Source organism: Cnephaeus nilssonii, assembly GCF_951640355.1.
Source record: "Cnephaeus nilssonii genome assembly, chromosome: 13".
Lineage (NCBI taxonomy): Eukaryota > Metazoa > Chordata > Mammalia > Chiroptera > Vespertilionidae > Cnephaeus > Cnephaeus nilssonii.
The window spans coordinates 19339346-19366261 of NC_137084.1; the positions used below are offsets into that span (position 1 = coordinate 19339346).

At 50.6% G+C, this 26916-nt stretch overlaps 1 protein-coding gene and 1 pseudogene across 2 annotated transcripts; both read right to left on the reverse strand.

The window, feature by feature from the left end:
- Positions 1–8316: 8316 nt before the first annotated feature.
- LOC307109360 (large ribosomal subunit protein uL22-like) lies at positions 8317–9901 on the reverse strand (annotated as a pseudogene). The gene is made up of 2 exons: positions 9897–9901; positions 8317–8804 (listed from the first exon to the last, which is right to left on the reverse strand). The product of its transcript is annotated as a large ribosomal subunit protein uL22-like (transcript).
- Positions 9902–17954: 8053 nt separating this feature from the next.
- YPEL4 (yippee like 4) lies at positions 17955–25169 on the reverse strand. The gene is made up of 5 exons (XM_079787720.1): positions 25065–25169; positions 22371–22699; positions 22187–22230; positions 21716–21824; positions 17955–21547 (listed from the first exon to the last, which is right to left on the reverse strand). The coding sequence occupies exons 2-5, from the start codon at positions 22509–22511 to the stop codon at positions 21458–21460; spliced, it is 384 nt and encodes a 127-aa protein (XP_079643846.1). The 5' UTR covers positions 22512–22699; positions 25065–25169; the 3' UTR covers positions 17955–21457.
- Between the last annotated feature and the right edge of the window lie 1747 nt (positions 25170–26916).

The following is a 26916-nucleotide window of genomic DNA, read 5'->3' on the forward strand; positions in this document are numbered from 1 at the left end:
GGTTTGCTCCACCATCAGGGAACATACGGAAGGCAACCAATGGATGTTTCTTTCTCACATCCATGTTTCTCTCTCTCTTTCTCTCTCTCTCTCTCTCCCTCTCTCTCCCTCTCTCTCCCTCTCCTTCTCCCTCTCCTTCCCCCCCCCCCCCCCCGCCTTTCTCTCTCTAAGCATTTCCTCCAATGAGGATTTTAAAAAAAATGCAAATTGGGAATCCTGACCTGCTTTGGCTGCTCGCTGCTCAGGGAGTGGCAGCTCCACGGAGGGACGGAGGGACGGAGGCTTCCGTTACTTCTTCCCTCAGGACAGGGGCTGCCTGCCACGTGGATAACTAAGATGAGTCAAGTGACTTCTTGAAACGGAAAGTCCCTTCACGTGACCCAGACAAAAGTCCAGCATGTCCCCATTTTCCTCTCATTGCACGTTCTAATCTGTGTCTTGACTAGCAACTTAGCACAAAGCACACTCAAATACATGTAAGTACACACATAGTTGCAGATGTGTTCACACACGCACTGGTACAGGAGTCACACATATGCACATACACGCCTGTACATGCGTGTTACAAAAAGCACATGCACACACCAACCCCTGGGAGTCCGGGCCAGAGTTCCAGGACAAACTTTACATCATCCAGTCCAGCCCCGCTCCCTTGAGGAGGGCCTCCGGCCACGGAGCAGGGAGCTCTCCCTCAAGGGAAGAACCTCAGAGCCAGTCAGCACTAATTACAAGCCATGGAATAGGCTCATCCATCATCCTGGAGTGACAGGCTGGCTGTGCAGCCGCCTCCCGGCCTCCCAGCCCCCTCCCCCACGCCCCTCCATTTCTCCTTGAGTGACCGCAGATTGGCTCCACGGAGGAAGGAGCAGCATGTTAGCCGAGTCTTCAAATCCTCTCCCAAGTCGTCAACGCGGACCTGCCCTGGCTCAGCAGCTCGGCTCTGCTCTTCTCTCTGCACACTGCGGGCTCAGTTCGGCTCTGCTCTTCTCTCTGCACACTGCGGGCCCACGGAAACTGCCCCTCCCTCTCAGGCACAACCCCCTTTCCACGGGCCTTTTACCACCTGTCCCGCGGGGGGCTTCACATTTCAGTATTTCGCGGCAACTGCAACTTTGCAAGAATCCTGTGACTTGGTATCCTTTGGCCAGATTTACACATGAAGAAAAGGAGCCTCTAAGCTACCATTCGCTCAGGGTCCCCCAGCTGGAAGGCTAGATAGATACTCAAACCAGAGTATCTCCCAGGATCCAATGCTTCTCCCACCCCTCCCGCCTCCCTGTGTGACTCCCCCACTCACCATCTCAGTTTGAAGAGCTGGTGTATCGCCAAGCATTTCCTCTTGGAAGCCCCACGGGCACCTCTTCCTATCTTCTCTCTTAAATCAGCTTAGGAGCCCAAGTCTGAGGAATAATCACAGTGGGAGACCAAACACCAGCCCCAAGAATCAAGGGTCAGGGGCTGAGCAGGAAAACGCATGGGGACAGCCAGCCTGGGGGAGATGCGCGTGGTGCTGGACGGTGGCCACACTGAGGACCGAGTGGCGTGGTCACAGTGAGCCAAGCCCTGAGCTGCTGCCACAACCAGACTGTCGGCGCTGGATGCCCGACCCCTGCTCATCAAGCTGTGCTTCGGGGACCCAGTGTCCTGTAGGTGCCTCTGGGGTCCCCTCAGAGGGTGAGGCCAGGACAGTGTGAGCCTCATTCGAAAAATCTGCTCCCCGAATGAAATAATTTTCGGAAACCTCCTGGAAGGCAGGGGCCATGTCTTTCTGTCATTGTCCTCATATTGGCTAAAACAAAACAAAGCAAAACAAACAGAAAAAAGCCTTTCGGAACCCTGTTGGTTTATTTAAATGCTGTCATTATTCTGAGTCTGGTGCAAACTCCATCGCCCAGTCATGCTCTCTGCTCTTCCCAACCAAACCCCCTTCCCGCTCCTCCAAACACCACACTCAACATACACCACTGCCTTGTATAATTCATGCCATGTTCATGAGTATTTGCCTTTTCACTCCAAGTACTAGGAAGCTCCTTGGGAACCTGATTCAATCCATGTTTCTCTGACACCTTCTATACCTATAAATGCACAGCAAAACACTTTTGATCCAAAGTGTGCAATGTCCACACTTGGGTGAGGACTTTATTTTTTAATGATGACATTAATTTTAGTCTTATTTTATGTGCCTCCTCGAGAAATCATTGTGGGAAGGAGTACCCAAGCATGGCTTCTCACCGGTATTAGGGTCAGTTAGGGTTTTGCCCTTAAGAATTGTCTCTCCGCAGCGGGGATTACACATTTGTTTTTGGGTGGTCTTTCTTCCTCACAGCTGCCCCAGGCCTTTGATCTTGGGGTCAGGATTTCGCTCTCCACCGATGGAAGGCTGCTGTGAGAACCGGGGGAGGGAGGAGGGTTCTGCACCCTTCCTGTAGGTAAACATCTGGAGTCTGGAATTTTAGCTGTGCTAGGATTAAACAATGTGACAGCCTTATGGATTGTCGCTCCTTATCTGTTCAAACAGACCACCTAAAGAGCATCTATAGGCTGTTATTGTCCTGGGGGCCTTATCCCCTGCCCTCTCATTGATAATGTGCCTTCTACAGAATTCCCAGATTCCCCTTGTTTGTTTCCACCTAAGGTATTTAAACTAAGTTATATACATACAGAAAAAAAGACACACACACACACACACCACCACCCCAGGATGTTAAAAGAAAGGAGAGAGCTAGTCTCTTAGTATACTAACTAGTTTCTGATAAGAAGCACCATTTTTGCAGCTTCATTCACAATAGTCAGAGGTGGAAGCATCCTAGAGGTCCGTTGGATGAGCAGTATGTGAATGTTTAAAATGTGGCATATGCCCTAACAGGTTTGGCTCAGTGGATAGAGCGTTGGCCTGCGGACTGAAGGGTCCCAGGTTCGATTCCGGTCAAGGGCATGTACCTTGGTTGCGGGCACATCCCCAGGAAGGGATGTGCAGGAGGCAGCTGATTGATGTTTCTTTCTCATCGATGTTTCAAACTCTCTATCCCTCTCTCTTCCTCTCTGTAAAAAATCAATAAAATATATTTTAAAAATAAAATAAAATGTGGCATATACATACAATGAAATATTATTCAGTCTTCTAAAAGAAGAAAGTCCTGCCAAAACCGGTTTGGCTCAGTGGATAGAGCGTCAGCCTGCGGACTGAAAGGTCCCAGGTTCGATTCAGGTCAAGGGCATGTACCTTGGTTGCGGGCACATCCCCAGTAGGGGGTGTGCGGGAGGCAGCTGATCGATGTTTCTAACTCTCTATCCCTCTCCCTTCCTCTCTGTAAAAAAAATCAATAAAATATATTTTAAAAAAAGAAAGAAGAAGAAAGTCCTGCCATGTGCTACAATATGGATAAAACTTGAGGATGTCGTGCTAAATGAATAAGCCAGTCACAAAAAGACAAATATTGTATGATTCCACTTATATGAGGTATCTAAACTAGTCAAACTCTTAGTAGAATGGTGGCTGCCAGAGGCTGGGGGGGGGGGGGGGGGATTGTTCAACAGGTGTAGTGTTTCAGTTTTGCAAGATGAAAAAGTTCTAGAAATCTGTTGCCCAACAATGTGCATATAGTTAACACTACTGTACGGTACAAGAAAAATAGTTAAAAGGGTAAATTGGGTGTTATATGTTTTTTACCACCAGAAAGAAAGCACCATTCATGGGTAATAACTGTCCCAGGAATTTCCCAGTAGTAAAATACCACAACCTTGCACAATGGGTATTGTTTTCCTCGCTTCATCAAGGGAGGAAAGGAGAGGTCCAGAGACATATTGGAACCTACAACCATCTGACTCCAGCAGCCATGCTTTCTAGCCAGGTCTCAGACTCCTCTGCCCGCAGGTGGCATTTGGGGCTGGTGACATTTCTTGGTAGAGAAGAGCTGTGAGTGGGAGCATGAATTCAGAGAAGTTTCTCTGGTTTGGCAAGGCCAGACTTTCCCTGTCAAACCACCTCCCCAACCATTTCAAATGTCTCTCCCACTATACTAGTATTTCCTACTTTGTAATAGAGCCCCTGACTTTCAGCTGGTTGCACAGCCTCCTGAAATGAAGACTTCCTGCATTGAAGCTAGCTGTGGCCATGTGATTAAGTTCTGCCTAATGGGATGTAAGCAGAGGTACCATAGGTAAATTTTGGGAGGTCTCCTTAAAAGAGGGGCACACTTTTCTTCAGTCCTCCTTCCACCATTCTGCTGGCTGGAATAAAAGATGATGGCCGGAGCCTGAGTGGCCATCACGGGTCATGAGGTAGAATCCAATCTTAACTGATAACCCAGACCATAGCAGGTTGATACCATCACGTAAGACCCTCCCACACAATGCATCTAATTTACTGATGCTGCAAATGTTGCACATGGGAGAAATTTGAAGTCATCCCACTGGTGCTGACATGTCCAGTAGAACCCACATCCTTCAATGCTTATGGTTGGATAAAATTACAAGATATCAAATGCCTGCAAAGAAAGTATAGAGGTTTCTGAAGACAACTTTTACAAATTAGAAGCCAAGATCATTGACTTCTCCTGTTTTCTCATTTATTCATTTGTTCAGCAAGTATTAATCGAATGCTTAATATGTACTAGGCATTGTTTCAGGCACTGGGAAAACAGTGTTACACAAGACAGAGCGTCCTTGTCCCAACACCCCACCCCAGAATGTGCACTTTTATGGATTGATAACGTCTTTCTTCCACTTCCCACCATGTAATGGGAAATGTCCCTGTGTATGTGGGGGATGTGGGGAGGTCTGAAATGCAGGAGGAATTTTTAAATATGGCCAAGGAAGAGCAATTTTCTTGTCCCAGATTTCCTCGGAATGTCCATTTTGGAGGCACATAGGACACATTCCTTCCTTGGCTTATGTGGGAGTTAGGGTTGAGTCAGAGCTTTAATATGAAGTCAATTAACTCACCTAGGAATCCACGAACCAAGGCCAGTTCCTTAAGTTTCTCTGGGGTCCCAATGGACCCCAGCTACAAAAATGGATTTCTGGCAGCAGTAACCGGCAAATGTGGTCAGTTCACCAGGGGGTGACCTGTATTTTCAAACCAAAATCATGGCACACATCTGAGAAGTCCCTATACCTATGGGGTCCACTAAAATTGTAAACAGAACTCTCTCTCCAAATGTAGATTTGAAGCAGATGACATTATATCATATTAGCTAGGCCCATCACCCCAAGATCCTTTCCTGCTTCAAATGACTCTAGCAATCCATTGCAACACAAGTACAATACTAAAGATGTAAAAACAACTTGAATGCCCATCAACAATTGAGTGGGTTTTTAAAATGTGGTGTGTATATATATGCAATAGAATATTATTCAGCCTTAAAAAAAGAGAAGCCCAGCCAGCACAGCTCAGTGGTTAAGTGTCGACCTATGAACCAGGAGGTCATGGTTTGATTCCCTGGGTTGCAGGCTCGATCCCCCGTGTGGGGCATGCAGGAAGCAGCCAATCAATAACTCTCTCTCATCATTGATGTTTATATATCTCTCTCCCTCTCCCTTCCTCTCTGAAATCAATAAAATATATATATGTATTTAAATAAAAATGAGTAAGTCAAAATAAATAAAAAATAAAGTGGGTAGGTCTTATGGTAAGTGGTTAAGTGTTCTTTCCACAATAAAATAAATGAAAAATAAAACCAGGCACCCTAACTGGTTTGGCTCAGTGGGTAGAGTGTCAGCCTGCAGACTGAAGGGTCCCAGGTTCTATTCTGGTCAAGGACACATGCCTGGGTTGCGGACTTGATCCCCAATAGGGGACGTGCAGGAGGCAGCCAATCAATGATTCTCTCTCATCATTGATGTTTCTATCTCTATCTCCCTCTCCCTTCCTCTCTGAAATCAATACAGATATATATTTTTTTAATAAATTAAATAAATCTGGCAATGAACCAACAATTTATCTAGCACTATTCTGGGCCTTCTGGTTGCTGCTCCTGAGAAACTTCCATTCCACCCGGGAAGATAGAGCAAGGAAAAATGAAAAGGCGTCCTGACCGGTTTGGCTCAGTGGATAGAGTGTCGGCCTGCGAACTGAAGGGTCCCGGGTTCGATTCCAGTCAAGGGCATGTACCTTGGTTGCAAGCACATCCCCAGGAGGCGGTGTGCAGGAGGCAGCTGATGGATGTTTCTCTTTCATCCATGTTTCTAACTCTCTATCCCTCTCCCTTCCTCTCTGTAAAAAATCAATAAAATATTTTTTTTAAAAAAAAAGAAAAATGAAAAGGCACCATTCAGGGAGGCTTTTGGTCTGGTGGGAAATCAGACATCAAATAACCCCAACCGCCCAAGGCAGAGGTGCCGCCAAAAAAGCAGATAAGAATAAATTTGGAAGGCCTTGAATGCCATGTTAAGCAGTTTGGAACATATTCTCTTTAAGAAGGTCTAACCTTGAGGGAGAAGAGGATATGTCATCACGTGGGTCAGGTGTATAAAGGGACTCCAGAGGGTTCATGTTCCCCTTGAAATGTACAGCAAAACACAAAACACAGATTTTTCTAGAAAGATTTTCATCAGCTTTTTATAAAAGGGCCCATGACCCAATAAAGGTTAGGAAGCATGGTCTACCACTTGGGAGCCATCACAGTTGGAGACAGATAAACGATCTGAGGTTTGAGTTATGAAGGTGGAAAGGAAAGTTTTTCAGAGGTGATACAAGACCCCAAGGTGGACATTAAACTAGCAAGGGAATGGAGAAAACAGGACACGTCTGAGAGGAGAATGCACAGGGTTTAGGGCAACTTGGTTGAAGGTAGCATAGGGAAGGAAAGGGAAGGATTCGAATTATGTCTGGAACCCTAAAGAAAAAGACATAAAAAATTATGACTGACTTTCAAACGACAGAATTTCCTTTAATCTGCCTTAGATATGGAAGGAATATTTTCACAAATGCAGCCCAGGGTGCCTTCCAAACCACAAGCTCACCAGGCAGTTTGCCAGAATTTCATTTTAGTCTATGGTGTGTTTTGATATGAGAGTAAGATACACTCTTCTCATCCTCTCAATCATGTGATTCACATCCAGAAATTCTGTTATGGTCTAATGACTTGGAGAAAAACCTAGAGCTACTTGTGTGCCTATACTTAAGATTGTGTTTCATTGGGTCACCTTAGGGCAGTGGTCGGCAAACTGCGGCTCGCGAGCCATATGCGGCTCTTTGGTCCCTTGAGTGTGGCTCTTCCACAAAATACCACGGCCTGGGCGAGTCTATTTTGAAGAAGTGGAGTTAAAAGAAGTTTAAGTTAAAAAAATTTGGCTCTCAAAAGAAATTTCAATTGTTGTACTGTTGATATTTGGCTCTGTTGACTAATGAGTTTGCCGACCACTGTCTTAGGGCATCCCCTATCATTGCAAAGCAGAAAGTCTCTTTTATGGTTCTATAGAATCAATCCATATTCCATGGGCTGTTCCAATTTCCACAGCAGCTAAGAAAGAGCAAAGATGACAACAAGGTTGTCAGTCTAAGCAATTGTGTTATATTTTTAACTGCAAAATAGAACCTAGCAAGAGGAGCTGGTTTGTGGGGAAGATGAAGGTAAAGATAATTAAATTGGGTTTGGGCAAACTGAATCCAGGGCATCTCTGAGACATTTCATCTGTTAGGAACCTTTGGTTGTGGGTGACAGAATCCATCTGAAACCAAAGTAAGAAGAAAAGGGAATGCCTTGGTTTATTTACATAACTAAAAACTCCAGAGGTTCTGCTGTAGGCATGACTGTATCAGTTCTCAAAGGGTGTTATCAGGCATCTGTCTCTCCCTATCTTTTGTTTATTATGTTTTCACTTTAAGCAGATTACCCTCCAGTTTCAAGCTTTCCTTCTTGTACCAGCAAAGTCACTTTCCCAAAGATTCCAGTAAACATCTGATTGACTCTGATTGGATACTCATCCTTGAATCAGTTATTGTGATTTAGGCTAACTCAGCCTCTAAGTCAGCCCCCACTTCCTAGTAACCATATTCTTGTGTAGTCTCCAGCTCTTGAGTAACTTATTTCTATTTTTTGTTTGTTTTACTTTTTTTTTTTTTAATTTCAGAGAGGAAGGGAGAGGTAGAAATCGAAACATCAATGATGAGAGAGAATCATTGATTGGCTGCCTCTTGCACGCCCCCCACTGGGGATCGAGCCTGCAACCCTGGCATGTGCCCTTGACCGGAATCGAACCCGGGACCCCTCAGTCCTCAGGCCAACACTCTATCCACTGAGCCAAACCGGCTAGGGCTGTTTGTTTTACTTTTATTAGCATTTATTTTATGCTGAATTTACTCCTGGAGTAAATTTATTTCTTCAGTTTCTTCTGCAATATATTCTTCTTCTGTGCAACCTCCTCTTCTGGTTTAGGAACAATCTGCTCTTTTTCAGTAGGATCACCTCAGTGTGGCAGGAAACGTTCACGTAGGGTCAATCTGTCCATGAGCTCTGTAAATTCTGGGCCATATCTTGGAAGCTTTGTTCACCTGGATGTGCTCAATGACCAGAGAATCTACATCTAAACCCTTAAGTTCAGCATTACTCTCTGCTTTTTTAAGCATGTGCAGCAAAAATACAGCACTCTTTTTGGACCACTGACCCTGTGTCCAGCCCCACTGTTTGGTATGGCACATGGAATGGCACTCATTGCTTCTGTAATGACATCCTTCAGATACTTGGTGGCTCTTTGAATGTGTATACCCTTGATGGCCTAAGCAGTTTCACGAGTGTTCATTTGAACCCCTTGATTTGCATGATTTTGTGGGGTTTTCTGGATCAAGTGAATAGTGAACCTCACTGAGAGGTTATCTCAGGCTGCTTATGGGAAGAGAGCAACTTACTTCTAACCAATAGTATATGGCAATGTCACTTCTGTGATTAGGTTACAAAAGACTGTGACTTCCATCTTGCTATCAGACTCTCTTGTTGACATAGATGCAAGCTACCATACTGGAGACACTCACATTGCCAAGAAATGAGGGTGGCTTCCAGCCAACAGTCACCAAAGAACTGAGGCCCTTGGTCCAATAGCCCTTGAAGAACTGAATCCTGCCAACAACCATGAGAGGGGGTTTGAAAGCAAATTCTTCCCCACTGAGCCTTCAGATGAGACTCCAGCCCTGGGTGACCCTTTAATTGCAACCTCATGAGAGACCATCATCACAGGATCCAACTAAGCCCTGTCCAGATTCCTGACCCACAGAATCCGTGAAAAAATAAATGTGTTGTCTTAAGCCACTAGGTTTTGGACTTATTTGTTACACAGCAATAGTCAACTAATACACCTGGGTTGTGTGACTGCTCCTGAAGAGGCAGATGGGGTCAATCTCAAGTCAACCTTAGGGACTAAAAATAGAGAATAAGTGTCTCCCCAAAGGAAAGTTAAAGAGTGGTTACCAGCCTGGCCAACATGGCTCAGTGGTTGAGCATTGACCTGTGAACCAGGAGGTCACAGGTTAATTCCTGGTCAGGGCACATGCTCAAGCTGCAGGCTTGATCCCTGGTGTGGGACATGCAGAGGCAGCCAACAAATGATCTCTCTCATCATTTATGTTTCTATCTCTCTCTCCCTCTCCCTTCTTCTCTGAAATCATATATTTATTAGAAGCCCGGTGCATGAATTCATGCACCAGTGGGGTGTCTGGGCCTGGCCTGCAGGATCAGACTGAAACCAGCTCTCTGACATCCCCCAAGGGGTCCTGGATTGTGAGAGGGTGCAGACCAGGCCGAGGGTACCCCACCGGTGCACAATCAGTGCTGGGGAGGGATGCAGGAGGTTTGCCAGCCAGGGAGGGACTATGGGAGTGCTCCAGGGCGTGTCTGGCCATCTCCTCAGTCCAGATCAGCAGGACCCCCAGCAGCAAGCAACCTACCAGTCAGAGCTTCTACCCCATGGCGATCAGTGCACATCACAGCAAATGGTCGAGTGGCCTTAGCATATCATTAGCATATTACACTTTGATTGGTTGAATGGACAACTGGATGACCAGACACTTAGCATATTAGGCTTTTAATATATATATATATATATATATATATATATATATATATATATATATATATATATATATTTTTTAAGTGTAATTCCTAGAAGGGAAACAGAATTTAGGCAGGCAAAGTCACCAGATGTCTACCTCACACATCTATTTGGTAATCTATGGAGGCAGCTACAAACGCACCTGGAGATGGAGATTGGGCAGTGATTCATGCACAGGCATGATGAAACTGTAAGAATGGGTGAAATCGCCCAAAGAGAAAGGTCAAGGGTAGATCTCCTGGAAATAGTAACAATTAATGGGCAGATGAAAGAAGAGGCAGAGGTGATTAAGTTAGAGCAGAGATGTAGGAAGTTGTGTTTGAAGTATGACAAATTCAGCTTGTCTGGTCAATAAGACATGCACCTGAGGAGGCACAGCCTTCTGTTAGCAACCTGGGCATCTTTAGTTCAGAAGTTGTATATTGGGAAGCCACCAAAAAAGAAGAGGCTGTTAAACTCAGGCACAGAGATGATTTTGTCCAGGGAGAGGGCATGGAGAAAGAAGAGGGCCAAGGTCAAATCTTGCAGAAGTGTACATATAGATAGCAAGGGAGGGAAGAAGACCCACAGGAAGGGACCTGAAAAGGAATCTTTGCAGAAGTAGAAGGTAATCCATTCTAAAAGTAATGGGCATTTCAAGACTCATATAGTCAATGGAGGCAAATGCTAAAGATAAGCTATGTGTGATAAAGGACTGAGAAAAGAATGGTGGATCAATAATGAGGAGGTCATTGATGTTTCCAGTAGGAACCATTTCCCTGGAAATTAGGGGCAGAAGCCAGACTGCATGGGTTTAAGAATGAGTGGGACAGGAAGAAGAGATGTAGAAAACCAAGTAGCGTTGTGGGAAGTTTCATGGCAGGTTGAGGGAAGACTTGAGCATGTGTAGGCTGTGGGGAAAAGTCTGGGCTGTGTCCTTCCACTCTAATCTCAAGGTAATTTCAGTTGCTTTTCTTGAGTTCTGTTACATCTTTCTGAGATAACAGGGTCCAAAACTTCCCACAAACTAGATGTTGGCAAACTTTTGTTATAAAGAGCCAGTGAGTAAATATACTAGGCTTTGTTGGCCATAGGGTCTTGTTGCAACCACTCAACTCTGCCTTTGTAGTGTGAAAGCAGCCAGAGACAATATGTAACCAAATGAACATGGCTGTGTTCCAATGAACTTTATTTACAAAAAAACAGGCAGAGGTCAGGATTTGGCTTGTGGGCTGCAGCTTGCTTGACCCTTGCTCTAGGCTCATGGAAAGGGATTGAAAATGCAATAAATGGGGCAATTGATGAAGCAAGAATAGGATCAAGACCTCAGGGGAATATCTTAGCCTCAGAAATAAGGTTCTTGCATCTATTGGGGCACTGTTGCAGTCTGACTTCTTCTTTGTGTGTCTGCCTTGTGCTCCTCCACTGTGAGCACCTTGGGGCCCGGAATATTTCACAGCAATGATTCCAGAACTTTCCACACAGGAGGTGCTTAGACACATATGTGGTTGAGAGATGCAGGACTAAGAGGTGCCTATTGTGAAGGAGAGGAAATTGAAGAGGTTCAAAGGGAAAGGTCTCTATCATCTCAGTGAATTAGGAGCCATGTGATTAGCAACCCCGCTTACCTCTGTTGATGTTTAAGCAGGAAGCCAACTCTTCTCCAATGTTTCAGATTCAGTCCTCCCGAGAGGCAGAGGTCTTCCCATCTCACAATTACAGAATTCCATGAGATTGACCCAAATAGAGATCTGGGTAGGACTTTGAGCATTGGGGAAAAAGACAAAGAGAGTACCTCCAGACTGGTCCTGGACTTGCTGTGGGGACAGCAGGGAGGGAGGCTACTGCAAAGCCCTGGCACATTATGGAAGGATGTAGAGGTGGGGTGGGGTGGCGAGGAGCCAAATAGCTCCTGGGTAAAATTTTTTTACACTCCTATAACAAGTTGGACCATGTCTAGCTGTTTCTGGCCTCCCGTTTTTTTTGTGTTTTTTTTTACTTTCCTGAGAAGGGATGGGGCCAAGTGAAGGTTTGGAAGGCGGAGAGTGAAAAAGGAAGTTCCCTTTGTGCAGCTCATCTTTGGGAATGGGATTCCAGAGACTGGAGGCTGAGCTGAGAGGGACCAAGTACAGTCCATCCCTGATGGGGAACTGAAGTCCACTCTGCCCTGGGAAGCAGGCCTGCAGATTAAGGCAAAAGCAGCAGAAAGCAGAGGGTGAGGAGGTGGGATGTGTCTCTTGGCAGAGAAAAGGGCAAGGGCCCTTTTACCAACTCAAATGATGTCATTGGAGTTGAGCAAGGGGCTCAAGGGAAGTGTTCAATCCTTGCTATTCTTCTTCCTAAGTTCTCGCTGACTTTCCAACCTACCCTGAACACATCCCATTTCCCCACATGTCAGTCTTTGTGTTTGTGGTTGCCTCTCCTTGGCATTCCTGGTCTCCTTCCTCCTATCTTCTTGATCTAAGTGCTTTCTATTCTTCAAGTCTTAGATGCTACTTTCTCTAGGAAGACTTCTTAGATTCCATTCTCTATTGGGAGCAACACTTCCCTCCTCTGAATTCCTTGTCTGTCACTAGAGAAGTCATTTAGCCATTATCATCTAGTAGTAAACAAGTATTGAGGACAAAAGCCATTCCGCAGGCAGCTCTGTCTTCCCTTCGCCCATAGAACATTACCCAGACACAGGCCCTTCGGAAGTGGGGACTGTACAAATACTGTACAGGTTCAGGCTGGTGCTGCATTCCCTTGACCAGATTCCTATGGCAGTTCTCTCTCTGCTAAGTTAGGGCCCTGTATGCACCAGTCCTAGCCTGTAGCTACCAGAATCCTGGACACTTCTCCTCTAGTAGTTCCAGTCCCCTGTTAATTCTGTTTCTGATCAATCCAAACTTGAACCCAGAGCATTCTTTACCTACCTTACAACTTCCTCCCCTTATCCTATGGGATGTCACCAAGGGGGTCCCTCAACCACATTGATTCAGGAAGCAGATTCTGGACTATCCATGTCCTTGTAACCTGGCATACCCCAGAGCTCTGGGTTTTCACATGCTGGTCAGAGGGCCTATCTGGCACTCCCATGGAGCTGGCTACAGCTTGATCTCAGCCATACTGGCTGATTTCAATCCCAGTTCACATTTGGCCTGGGTCAGAGAAGTACTTATTAAATAAACATAATGATGTACATGTGCACATGGGCAGTGCCCCCAAAGAGATGTACTCAGTTTATGGTGCATGTTAACTTGTAAACGAACGTAACTTACTTCTTGCCCTTGGGCAAGTGACAACCCCCATCCTCATCCCATCAATATCTTGGTTTCTATCCTTGAAAAGACAAGCAAGTTGGACAAACTTGCAAAGTCCCTGCTAGTCCTAATCTCTCATTGTGTCCTGGGTATATCTCAGCTTCCTTATCAGAACAGAGATGGCAGCCAAAAGGGAAGGATTCCTGATCAAGGTGGCAGGGATTGGAACCTCACCTGCCTGTTGAGGCCCTTGGTGATTTGTGATTTGGAGCTGGACGGTTTTGTACCTGAGGACGAAGAGAAAGGATACTTTTCCCCTAGCAAGAATCTGAAAAGGTTCTTCACCAGCAGAATTTGAAAACTGCACTGTCCAATAGGGAAGCCACTGCCTACATGCGGGCTATTTAAAAGTAAATGAAATTAAATATATTTTTAAAAAGTCAGTTCCTCAGTTGCAGTAGCCACATTTTAAGGGCTCAATAGCCACATGTGGCTAGTGGCTACCCATATTGGATGACGCAGACACAGAACATGTCCATCCTCACACAAAAATGTCTAAAGGCCCTAGCCGTTTTGGCTCAGTGGGTAGGGCATCCCTGGTTCAAGTCCAGTCAAAGGCACATACCTGGGTTGCAGGCTGAATCCCTGGCCCCAGTCGGGGTGCATGCGGGAGGCAACCAGTGGATGTGTCTCTCTCACATCGTTGTTTCTCTCTCTTTCCTCCTCCCTTCCACTCTGTCCAAAAATCAATGGAAAAATATCCTCGGGTGAGGATTAACAAAAAAACCAAACCAAAACAAAAGAAATGTCTACATAACAGCAGTCTTCTAGACTAGTAATTTTCAACCTTTCTCTAATTACTAGCAATTTTCAACCTTTCTCTAACACATAAACTAATTACTAAAATTCAGCAGCACACCAAAAAATACATTATATTTTTTGCTGTTCTGACAAAAAACAGGTATAATTTTGATTCATTAACACTGGACGACTATTAAGTTGGCTCTTGTCATTTTTTAATTTGACAATCTAAGGGGAAAGAGGTCAGTGCCCCTGACTAAAAGTTAGGTATTGCATGTTTTAAAAATTCTGTGGCACGCTGGTTGAAAATCGCTGTTCTAGACCAATCTTTTGCAAATAAAGAAACTGAGGCACAGAGAGGAGATATGACCTCACCAAGCATGGTATGGGCAGATCTGGGCCTAGAGAAAACGTGCCCTGACCCCCAGGCCTGACTCGCTGTCCTGGTCCCTGCTGCCTACTTCCTTCATGTTTCTCTGGACTCCCAACTCAGGGCCTCTAGTGGGCCCAGCACTTGGGCCAGGCGGCTGGGCTGGTCCCAGGGGATGTTTATGACTGAGCAGAGCTCCAGATGCTGCACATTCTTCAAAGGGTCAGACCTGCCCCCAGGCACTCAGGGAATTAGCTTCTCTGAAGGGCCCCAGATCTTCTTTCCGGAGCTGCCCTCTTCCTGGCCAGCCCTGGAGAGCTGGTTGGTTCAAGGAGCGCTGTCCCGGCTCTCCCATCGCCTTGGGTGAGGCTCAGAGGCTGCGTGGACCCCCTGTTGGAGAGGTACTTCTGGGCAAGGAGAGGTAGAAGTGGGGCAGGAGATTGTACCCTTTGCATCTTCCTAGGTCTACAAGTCCAGCTTAAGGGGCATCTGGGAACAGGGCTTCGGCCACATTTGGCGGGAAATGGACCTGCCTTCACCTGCAGTGCTGTGGGGGGTGGGGGCTGATGGAAAGAGCAGAGAGTGGGGCATCCTGGGGTGGGGATAGGGAGGTGAGAGGCCAGGGGAGGGGGCGCCCGGGAGCGCCCTGACCTCGCCGGCTGTTGGGAGGCGGAGGGGGATGGGAGTTGGGGGAGAAGAGGGGGGCCAGGCAGCCAATGGGAGGGAGGATCTCGTTTCAAAAGGGTTAACCCACAGCCAATGGGAGCCTGGGGGAGCGGATCCTGCTCACTCCATTCAAGAATCCCAAGTATTCAAGATGGACGGCAGGGAGTGTGGAAGGAGAAAGGGGGCACGGGAGGAAGAGCCAGATCGCCGTGGAGAGGGCGCAGCGCCCGGCCACCCGGGCCCTCGGTCCGGGGATGGCGGGTGGAGGCGCGGCCGCGGGGGATGGAGCCAGGCCTGGGAGCGGGGCTGGCGGGGGACGAGAGGGCGTGAGAGAGGGGGAGCGCGGCCGGGGAGGGAAGCCGAGAGGGAGGGAAGGGCAGAGAAAGAGCCCGGGAAGAAGGAGGTGGCAGGCAGAGGAACGTAACGAAGAGCCGTGTGTAGGTATCGGCAGCTCCCAGAAGGGTAACGCCACGGGTTTTCGGGTTTCTTCTCTGCTGGGGAGGGAGGGGAGGGGGTGGTGTGGGCTCTTTCTCTCCCCTCTCTCCCCTCGTTCTCCTCCACTCCTGGTCTCCTCTGTCCTTTCCTTTACAAGCAACTCTTAACTGGGAAGCACCCGGCACGTCTTGCCGGGGCGGCCTCCCTGTCACTTTCCAGTTGGGGGGTGTGGTAGGGTGGGGAGGCGTGGGGGGCTCCGCTGGGCAGGGCTGCGGCTGGGCCATCTGTCCGCCCGGGTGTGTGAGGGTGCGGGGCAGGGTGCGGGGCCTTGGCGGGTGTGTTCGGAGCGGAGCACCGTGGCCGAAGGGCTGGAGCAGGGCAGGGAGTTGTGCATCTTAAGAAGTTGGGCTGAGCTAAGGGACTGTGTGTGTGTGGGGGGGGGGGGGGGGGGGGGGGGAGGCCCACCCCTGAGCTAAGAGTTGTGGGGTGTTCAGGGGTGCGGGAGGCCGGGAGCAGGGTGCTGCCACTCCAGGGCTGGCTGTTCGGGGTAAGTGTGTAGTAAGGGCTGAGTTGTGCAGCAACTGTGAGAGTTGTGTGTGTGCGCGTGCGTGCGTGCGCGCGTGTGGTCCAGCCTCGAGGTGTGTGTGTGGGGGCGGGGGGCACAGTAGGGTGTTGAGGGAGAGCGCCCCTCACCCCTTTCTTTCCCCCCCCCCCCCCTACCCTTCTCATCCCATTCACAGAACATGGCTTTCAGGACCCTCCTGGTCTCCTCCTCCTCCTGTCGCCATGGCTGCGGGGAGGGGGTGGGAGGAGACAGTTGGGGCCAGCCGCTGCCCCCGCTGCTCCAGCTAACCCTCACCGGCCCTTTCTCTCCCTTCCACAGGCTGGGCCCCATCCCCTGCTGCTCTGGGGGGCAGGGGCCGGAAGATGGTGGCCAATGAGGAGGGGGAGTCGAGAGAACTTGAGCCGGGCCTCCCCTCCCCCATTTCCTCCTCGGTCTCTACACCCGCCTCTGGAAGGAGCTGGGGGATGGCTCCTGGGCCCAAGGTGGGGGAGGGGCCCTGCTGGCTGGTGAGTTGCAGGGAATCCCGCTCTGGAATGAGTTGGGTGTGAGAGCTGAGGGGATCTTGGCCCAGGCCCCCCTCTCCCTTCTCTTCCCTAGGAGCGCTCCTCGGTGAAGAATCTTCCTCTGGCCTCCCTAAAGCTGGCTGGGCCGTCCTGTCTTTGCCCCTCTGCCCTCTGTTGACACGATCCAGTTCCCAGCTGGGACTGGTTTGCCCAACCCCGGGAGCAGAGGCCTGGTGACTGACCCTAGCGGGGCCTTAGTTTCCGTCCATTAGAACTGTGCAAACTACGGGACAGGGCCCCTGTTTGCAGATGACAGGAACAAACTCTGCCTGGGAAGGCGGGAGAGCCTCCTGCTTCCTGAGGGGGGTGGGAGAAGGCTGGAGGGGAAGCCCAGAGGAAGAGCGCCCCGCTGGATTCTGTCCTCCATTCCTCCTGTTGGCCGTGGATGGGGGAGGAGGGCATCAGCATGGGCGAAAGGCCTTCACTGGTCGGTGCACCCGAGGAGCCTCTGCAGCCCCTGGGCTGGCCACAGTTCACCAGGTCAGAACTAGAGCTGGGCTTCTGGGGCCACAGCTCCAGCCCGGAGTGTGTCCCGCTAGAGCTCTGAACCTTTGGCTCTCCAGGTCCAGTCTTTGAGCTTTGGGTTTTAATCGGTCTCAGGATTGTTTACCCAGAGTTTAAGCCCCCTCCCGTAGGGTAGGATGGGGAAGTCCTGGGTGAGCTTGAAGACTTCCTAATGGGAGGCCCTGGATAAAATAGGAAGCGCCCTAGATTCGAATCCCACTGCCAGTGAAAGCCTATCCCTACCACTCAGTATCAGAGACGGAATCGCCCTCACCATTTTGATTCATGTTGAATCCACAAAGTGGATTTTGAAGACCTCCGAGGAGATACAGGGCCATGGCATCACTCACAGCTTCCACCTCCAGACCTGGGAGCTTATCTGTGCTGCCTGGGGACTTGTGACTACAGTCCCTCACCCTCTGGTCCTGGAGCTTCAGCCAAGACGTCCCCTTGAGGCCTAGAACCGCCCCCCCCCCCCCCCCCTTTATCTAAAAAGGAGAGAGAGCTTTAAAGTAGGGAAGAATAGAGGGCTCTGTGGTCCTGGTGGGCACGCTTCTCTCCAGAAGAGAAGCTGACAGAGATACAAACCCAGATAATGTGAGTGTCCCCCAAATTTTTGGGATTTCCACCAGTCACTTCCTGTGAAGACGGAGAGTCAAGCTCAAGGTATTCCTTTGGCTGCCTTCTTGCCCCCTGTTCCCCATGCCAAAACTCAAGAAAAAAGGTGGTCACGGTGCTGGGCGAGCGCGAGGAAGAAGGCAAGGAGTGGAGAGAAGAGAGAGGATTAACACTGGGAACCGAGGAGAAGGGAGGGAGGCTGAGTGGGCCGGGGACTGGGAGAGGGGTGAGGAGGCAGGGCCGGCACGCCTCTGCTGCAGGCCGGAGCTCTTTTCACATTGTGCTACTGTCTGCACCTACCACTAGCAGTGCAATGTTAAAAGGGCATTGGCCGTGTAGTGCTACCAGCGCCGGCTGCCTCCTCAGCATCAAGACTTCCTCTCCCATCTGGGCACCAATCAGCTACCCTAGTGGGAATTGGGGAAGCCTCGCTATCACAGGCGACTAGCTCACATTTATGGAAGGACTTCTACGTGCAATCTGTGTGCTAGACCCTTATTACGTGATGGTGTGCACTAATGACTCCTTGGCAAGTCACAACCCCGTTTCACAGATGGAGAAACTGAGCCAGACCGTTGGAGCAGTATGGCCAAGGTTATACAACTCTTAAGTTGCAGAGCCTGGATAGAACCTTGTCCTAAATCTGACAATTCACCTATCTTTTTGTAGAACCATCTGAAGAGGTTTGGGTAGGTTCTCAAACTGAGCTGAGGGGTGGAAGGTTTGAATGCCATCTGCTGGTTGTATGAGGGTATCTTCCAAAGTCTGAAGACTTTAAGGATAAAAGTGGTAGCTTGTTGGCTAAGGAGGTCTCAGACTTGGCTTGGGATTGGAGGGTGGTGAATGGAGAAGATTGGGAGAATCCCTGTTAGGACCCGAGTAGACCTCTATGAGAAAAAGCGATGCACAGGAAAGATAAAAGGGCTAACTTGAAAACACTGCTCCCCAGGGATGAGGACATGGATGCTCCTGGCATTCTATGCCTGTGGCTTTTTCTCTGGGTCTTGGCTGTAGAAAGGAGAGCTCATATCCACCTGTAATTCCCAGCATGACCCTTCTTGGTCACAGGTGTTCGATAATGATGTTTCTTGAGGGTAGACCTGTCTGAACCTCCAAGATTTAGACCGCATTGCCCACAGCCTGATCTTAGAGACTAAAATAGGATCCCTGGGCTGAGTCCACAGAAGGTTTCTTCCAGGAGAGATTGCAGGAGCTTGAAAGCAACAACTATGCCATTTACTCCTTTGCTTCCCACAGTGCCTAGTTGGCTTAGTAAGAACTTAAAAGTAAGTTGAGAGACAGGAATATTGGGGAGCCTTAAGAAGGCAGCTAGTTTGTGCCTGATTTTCAAGGTCAGAGGTTGAAGCTTCAGAAACCTTCCTGAACTTTGCTGCAAGAAATGGGACCAAGAGGGACAGGGTTCTGGGTCCCTTGCTGGAGCCGATAGGATCTCTAGACATCACCAGGCATGCAGACACTGAACAGGGGGGCAGACTTCCCCCCCCCCCCCCGACCTCCCGCCCCAAGACCTCTCCGATGGGGATGCATTTGCCTTCTTGCACCTGACTTCCAGTTCTCTTCTGTTCTTCTGCCCAGACAGCTCCATTCTGACATCTGACAGTATTGGAGATGCTACACAGTTTATGTCCCATACTTTCTTCAGTCTATTAATGGTTCTGCTTGAGTGTCTTCTCTGGGCACAAAAAAAAGCCATTTGATGATGCCACTCCATTCTTGTTAAAAAACAAGAACTTTTCAGTGTTTCCCCAATGCCCTTGGGATGAAATCTTGATTCCCTAAATGTTCTATGACTGTCTTTCCTGTGTCCTCTCATCTCTCACCCATTTGCACCTACACTCCAGATAGGGGAAACTTATTTCCTCCTCCAATTGGCTAAGTAAGAGCCACTGATGCAATTCTCGCTGCCTGAACTATTCCCCCACCTCCCACTCTTCTCTTCACCCACCCAACTTCTCATCCTGCATTTGCCATCACAGTCATCACTTCCGCTAAGCCTACCTTGACTCCTCAGATTTTGACTTAAGCCTCTCCTGCATGCTCCCAAGGTTGCTCCTCACCCCTGTTCAGATCCTGTCACCTATTGGAATTGCCTGATTACAGTTTGTCCTCCCACTAGACCACCATGAAGTCAGGCCATGCTGCCTTGCTCTTCACTTGCCTCTCCAGTGGTTGACACCATGCCTGAAAAGCAATAGCCGCTTTGCAAATATTTGCAGTATCCATGAGTGAATCTGGAAATAACAAGCCAGCTTGTTATTTGGTTTTTATAATGTGTACAGTCCTCTGCAGTTGTCAGTGACCCAACAACAATAGCAACCTCACATCACTGCCAAAAATTGCACTTGGGTCACATGATTGCGTTGATGCTGCAATTTTGAACTGTGTTGTTCCACTTTGTATCAATTGCCAGGGCAGCACCTTGGCTGGTCGACTTTCCTCTTAGCCTGAAGTATGGCCGTGAGCTGACCAGCATATGACAGAATCGGGCGCAAAGGCAATGGGACCCAAGAACACCCTAGCTCTGGGATGAGTTTCTTCCCAGATGTCCAATCGTGAATCCAGGCAACATTGGTTAATCATCAAGGGCTCCGGTAGACTCAAACTGTTTTGGATGCTCCAAATGGAATGACTCACAAAAGCCATCCCTCTTACTAAACAAAACCTCACCTGAATACCCATCCCTTAGTAAAAACTCCAGTGGGGTTTTGCCACAGACAAAGCAACGGCTGCCCCCTAGCGGCATGAAGGGACGGTGGGGGGAGGTGACTGGTTACTTGCACAAGGAAGGAAAGTCAGAGGACAGCACTTCATAGCTGCTTTTCCTCTTTTTATTAAAAATAAACCCAAACACTTTAAGTCTCATACAAAAGTTTCATTCGCTGGTGGCAGCCACGAGAATGCCTGGCCCCGTAGCACTGATTGCCCACCTCCCCTCCCAGGGAGCAGTAGCTGGGCCTCAGGGAATGCCCGTAGAGACCGCTCGCTCCGGAAACAGCCAGCTGGGGGTGGGGGCTGCTCCAGAGGCAGCTCTCCCCATCCCACTAAGTGGCAAAGGTTAGATACTGGAAAGTGCCTCTTTAGTGCCAAGATAAACAAGTGGAGTGAAATGGAAACCCCTGTGATTCCTTTATTTCCCAGGGCCTGGGATTTGAGAATTTTCCCTTTCACCCTCAGAGACTGGTTTCTCCCTGTGTATGAGGCCCGAACTTCACCCCAACCCAGGCCTTTTCTCTGATATTCTGTGGCCCAGGATGTACCAGCCCCTGACTCAAGCTTTGTCTTCAGTTTACTTGAAAAGGTGGAGCAAAAGCCGATTCCTCCTACTGGCCTCTGCCTAACACATGGCCTGCCATCTCCTCCATTTATAGGACCTTGGGGCTAGGAGGAACCCACAACCACCCCTTTCCCCAGTTTTGCCTCTCTCCTGACTGCTGCCCACTCCTGAGCCTTGGACACCCCTGGAGTACCCCAGACCCCTGTTCCAAAGAGGCCTGGGAGTGATGAGGTGGAGGCGGGAGGGGTTGGTGGGAGCCGGGATCCCCCCAGGGGTGGAGCAGTACTCATGCTGGTACGGACTGCTTGTCAGGGCCAGGAGACAGGTATGGGAGGGTGGGGCATGCGGAGGAGGGGCACTGCCTGCCTGAGCCCCTCAGTCCCAGCCGTTGTCCTTCACCATGTGTGACATTTCAATGATGTACTTTCCCTCCTTGTACTTCTGGCTCGTCTCAAAGGCTTGCTCCTGGTGGGGAGGGAGTGGTGAATGTGGGACCACGCAGTCCCCGCCAGGTCCTCCTACCTCCTGTATTACCCCTGCCCTGAAAGCCCCCCCCCCCGACCCGGTCCACCCCACGGGGGCTTGGAGGCCATGGAGACTGTCCATTGTGGAGGGTGCCCCCCCTGTACTTACATATTTCCAGCCCAGTGTGGTTTTGCAGCTCTCACAGAAAATATCAGCTACCGAGTGGAGCCCCGTGAGCAGAAGACGCTGTTCTGCCGGCCCACAACCCACGTTGACCCTGTCTCAAGAAACAGGAGGGACCCAGTACCCAGTGGGGTCGCTCTGTCAGTCCAGCCCCCAAACAGCCCAAAGGAACTTCCATCTGGAGAGCTGAACCCGCCCGACTGGGAGCCCCCTGCCTTCAGCAACCGGCCCCTTTAGGACTGGTGCCTGGGCCTTCGTCTTCCAACGGGGGAATTCCAGTTCTGCCCAGACTCCCCACAAGAGAACTGCAGCCTGAGTTCCTGAACCCCTTTGCAAGAGGGGGCGCAAAGCAGAGTTGCAAGGCCACCTTCTGGCGGCTCACCTTCTTTGTCCACAGAGGGACATTATGCACACACACAAGCACACACACACACACAAAGAGAGAGGTGGACTCACACGGAGTTAAACAGGTAGGCTCGGCCATGGCTCCCTTGGAAGGACTGTGGAGACACGGGACAGGCAGTGACTACTGGGTGGCCCTCAGCCCCCCCCCCCCCCGCTTGAAAACCCAGGGGCATGGAGGAGGAAGGGCAGGCTGGTGGGGGAGAGGAGGGGAGAGGCAGGCCCCCAGGTGGCGTACCTTGGAAATAAGCTCATCGTGTTTGGCCAGGTGTGCTCGGCAGTGGACGCAGCTGTAGGTGCGGTGGCAACGGGGCAGGTAGCTACGGAACGTCTTGGTGGGGAGGCAGGCAGGGCCCGGGCCAGGGTCACAGCTGGGCATGACGGGCTGGAGGACGATGCCCTGGCGGGCTGGAGGGGCCGGCGCTGTGCAGCCCCCACACAGGCGGTCGCAGGTGAAGCAGCGGAGCAGGTTGGCTAGAGCCGTGTTTCAGGGCAGGAGAAATGTGGGGGGGCTGCCCGGCCAGGGCCCCCCCCCCCAGATGTGAACCAGGTAGAAATAGAAGTCACCTGGGAAGAGGGGAAGGTGCATCGTCAGGAGAGCTGTGGCCTCATGTGGAGCCCCTCCCGAGGGAATGGCGAAGCTGGTGCTCATCTCACCCCTGCCCTACGTGCCCCATCGCCATCAATTCAGCGTTCAGTCGCTCTGAGCCTCCCTGTCCCCTGGATTCCCATCTGCTCCGGCAAGCCTGGCAGCAGTTGCAGGCCGCAGGTGCCCTAGCTGGGGAGGCGCTGTCTCACCCCCGCCCCCGGGGCGGGCGGGAGCAGCCTCCAGCATCTCCATGGGGAGCAGCCGCTGGTCCACGCTGCCATGGGAGCCATGCCATCTGCAGTGCTCGCCTTGATGTCAGTCCTCGGTGAGGATCTGCCTCCCACATGCTCTGATAGGCTCTGGGGCTCTAAGCCTCTTAGCATTGGGGTAGTCTGGCAGTTCTTCTATTTCATCGCCTCTATTTACAACACAATTGGTCCTTCATACATTCTGTGTGGGAGGAGGAGGGGAAGATGAAAGGGAGAGCAGGCCAGGCCAGCAGGTGCACACGCCGTGCTTCACCCCTCTCCTGGCACTAGAACTTCATGGGTGTCTCCTTCTCTACCAGAGACCTTGGAAGTGGCCGTTATTGCCCGATCCTGCCCCTTGGTCCACTCTGTGTGGCTCTGAAGCAGTCCCTGGCTGTCTTCTCAGCCACTGAGCCCCTGGGTACTCTTTTCTACTGCTCTTTACAATGGCCTTCGCCCTCCATTCAGGATGTAGGCCCCTAGCTATAGGAGAGGAACTCTCCTTCAGGCAAATCTGACAGCTGGAATCAATGGAAAACGGGCCCCCTGGCAGGAAGGGCTGGGGGTGTAGTGTATGGACAACATCTTCCAGGAGCAGCAAGAGGGGGACTCGAATTTTCAAGAGCTGTGCTTTGGGGCACAAGGCAGAGAATGTTTCCACCTTCTGCTGGGGGCAGGGACGAACAGCAGTGCCCCCGTGGGTGACAGAAGATATATTTGCCAGGTTCTGATTAGGAGTCTTGAGGAAGATGCTGACATCTGTCCAAACTCCAGCCCGGGTGGCTGAGGGAGCTGGAGGCAGAGGATAAGAAGGGAGGTGGCCTCTGGTGGCTCTGATAAGCAGGTGAGATGCTGCCTTCTCCTTCCTGGGGCCTTCGGGGCCGGGGCGGGTGGTTTAGCCCGAGTCTGGTTCAGAGGTGCCAGCTGGGTGCTCTCTGAGGCAGAGCAGAGGCAGCGAGTGTGGCTCCGGGGAGCCAGGGCTGTCATCCTGCCCTCTGCAGTAGCTGCTAGTGCCCAGCTGCTCCAGTCCTCCTTGGGGCCGGCAGTCTCTCCATAAAACCCCGGACTGAGACCATCTTCCGTTTCATGTCCTGTCCCCGTGGCTGGGCCCCAGGACGACACCGTGGGCTGAATTCAGGGTGACATTGGGCTCTGGTCGCAAGAAACAGGCTCTCCTCACCAGCACAAACTGGTCAGCATCCACTTCACAGGTCTGCCTCCAACTTTGCCTGCGGTGGCCCTCTGCCGCTCCACCTAGCACACCTTCAAGGGCCCAGGAAGGGGCTGGCCAGGTCCCTGCTCAGCCTCCTTCCCCCGGCCTCCGTCACGCCTCCCACCCTCTCTCTCCCCTGCTTCCCCATTAAGCACAGCAGAGGCTGCACAGGCCAGAGAATCACTCACAGGAGGGGCGGTAGGGGTCATATCTTCTCCATCTCAGATCACAGAGAAAAGCCAGTTGGGCAAACGACAGGGAAAAACAAAGACAAGCTGGGTGCTGGGGAGAGGATGGTCCCCGAGTGAGCCAGCGCTGGACCGTGGGAGGCAGGGGAGAGGGAGGGTTGGGGAGGGCGGGCTGCTGAGCAACCATCACCGACAGCGGAGGCCCCAAGGCAGAGGCTCCGGGAACCGGGTGCGAATCCTGTGCCTCTCAGGGGGGAGAAACGGAGGGGGCCACACGCTCACAATGGATTTTCTCATCTGCTCTGAGGCTTCGGCCCCCTCTGGGCTGGCATTCTCGCATGGTATGGTCCAAAATCATTAGCAGCGCAGCCAGCTCCCAGAGCGGGCTTGGAGGGGCGGGGGGCGGGGAGGGGGGTCCGGGGGGGGGGGGGAGGGTCTGCAACAGCCACAAAACAATCAACAGCGATGCCTGATGCTGCAGCCAAAGTTGCCGGGAAATAAGTGCGGAGCCGTCAGAGCTTGGTGAGGGATGGAGGAGCGGAGGAGCTGAGGAGCGGAGGCAGCAGGGAGGGGGAAGGGAGGACAAAGGATGGATGAATAATGCTTTTGCAAAGGGGAGAAAGCAACACGCAGCAGGAGGAGGAAATTTGCAAAGGGGAAAAAAAATTCATTTGGAGAAGGGCTGCCCCCTCACCTTGAGGTCTGCTCCAGAGATCTCCGTCTATCTCTCTCTCTCTCTCAATCTCTCTGCTCACTCTTCTCTCTTCTCTGTCCGCTCCTTCAATTGGGAAGGGGGTGGGGGTGGGGGAGGGGACTTAGGGGCTAAAGACGGGGGCTGCAGAGCTGGCCAGCTGCTGGGGGGCCAGAGGTTGTCTCCCGTCGGTACCTCGGTCTGTGGGTGAATGTAGCTGTGTGTTGTGGAACTGCATCATAACACTGTGAGTCATCCACCCCCCCACCCCCCTCACCTCCCACGTCAGAGCAGGGCTGGGAGACACAGGAGGCGGGTCGGGAGGGAGAAGGCAGGCATCCAGAGAAGGGGCTGGGGGGGGGGGCGGGGGAGGAGGTGAGGCAGGGGTGGGAACAGAAAGCCGGGACCGGAGGGGTGCGAAAGAGGAAAGGCTGGTTGCTGAGGAGGAAGACAGTGTGGTCAAGGAGAGAGAACCTTGGGGAAGGACAGGGCTGGACAAGGATGGAGTTCTGGTGGCAGGGCTGGAGGGAAGGAGGTGGTGAGGCAGGGGACTGTGAGAGATGGATGCCGAGAGTCAGGCTCCTGTACACACATTTAAGATGACATTTCCCATTTCAGCTCGGATCCCAGTCTGACACAGAGAAAAGACAGACTGATGGCCACATACAGCAAACGGTGCCCCCAAGCTGGTGCCAGGTACTTCCCAGCCTCCGAGCCTCAGCTTAAGACCCCCAAAGGAGCCACCGACCCAATAGGACATCTTCCATGCAGGAACCTGTGAATCACCTCCAAATTCCTTGTGCTTCACGAATGGAGACACCTACATTACAGAAGGTTCCCTCCTGGGCAGTAGACTTTCTGAGGCAGGTGCTCTAGGCCAGCGGTCGCCAACCGGTGGTCCGTGAGGTCCGAAAGGCTGGCGACCGCTGGCCTAGACCACAAGCCAGGAAGTGAGGAAATTAGCAAAACCCCTTTTGGACACAGGGAAACCTAGTGGTAGGTAAAGTTGAGGAACTCAGCCTGTTAGGAGACCCACCTGGGCTGTCATCCCCTACTTGACACAGTGCTTGGCACCTAGAGGACATTAAAATTGTTTTTAATAAAAAACAAAAATCCAGGAATTTCTTCCAGGTATTCTGTAAAGTCAGTCTCTACCCAACAACCTCTCTCCTATTGAGCAGGGAGTTTTATTGGGGACTCTTAGTCAGTTACACAATGTCAATCATTTACCCTGCAGGCAACATGTTGGGCCACGTCTATAAGCCTCTTGTCACGAGCTTGGGCTTTGGAATCTTGTATTTTTTTGCTATGACACTTGCTCACGGTGTGACTTTGAGCAAATGACAGGCTTACACTTTCTGAGACCCAGTTTCTTGTCTGTAAAATAGGAGTAATAACAGTAACCAACCTCTTAAAAGTTGTTTTGAAGATTGAATGGGATGATACACATAAAGTACTAAGCATGATGCCTATAACAAGAAAGCATCTGATGTTAGCTTTTAAGTTTTTATTGCAGTTTGAGGAGGGGAAGCTATGATAATGTCACCCATTTGCACAGTGGCTTACGTTTTTCAAAGCCCTTTCAGATATCTTCTTTCACAGACACCCTGTACAGTCAGTTTTATTATTTCCAGAGGAAGGAGGAGAGATAGGTGAAGGAACTGGCCCAAGCTAGGACTCAAACCCAGGATTTTGGAGACTGAGTCCAGTTATTATAACAACAGCAAACACATATGTAGTGCCAGGGACTGTCCTCTGGGCTTTACAGGTGTAAATTCACTTAGTCCTCACTGTCTTTGTCATCCTCACTTTACAGATGAGGACTTGTTTCAGTCTAGCTCACATGGTTCATCCA

Bases quoted from the DNA above. Each gene is read 5' to 3' on its own strand.
- YPEL4 (XM_079787720.1), bottom strand. From the start codon at position 22,511: ATGCCCAGCTGTGACCCTGGCCCGGGCCCTGCCTGCCTCCCCACCAAG. The intron at 21,825-22,186 runs GTGAGTCCACCT...TTCTTGAGACAG, and splicing joins GCCTACCTGTTTAACTCCGT to GGTCAACGTGGGTTGTGGGC. The intron at 21,548-21,715 runs GTAAGTACAGGG...CCTCCCCACCAG, and splicing joins CCACACTGGGCTGGAAATAT to GAGCAAGCCTTTGAGACGAG.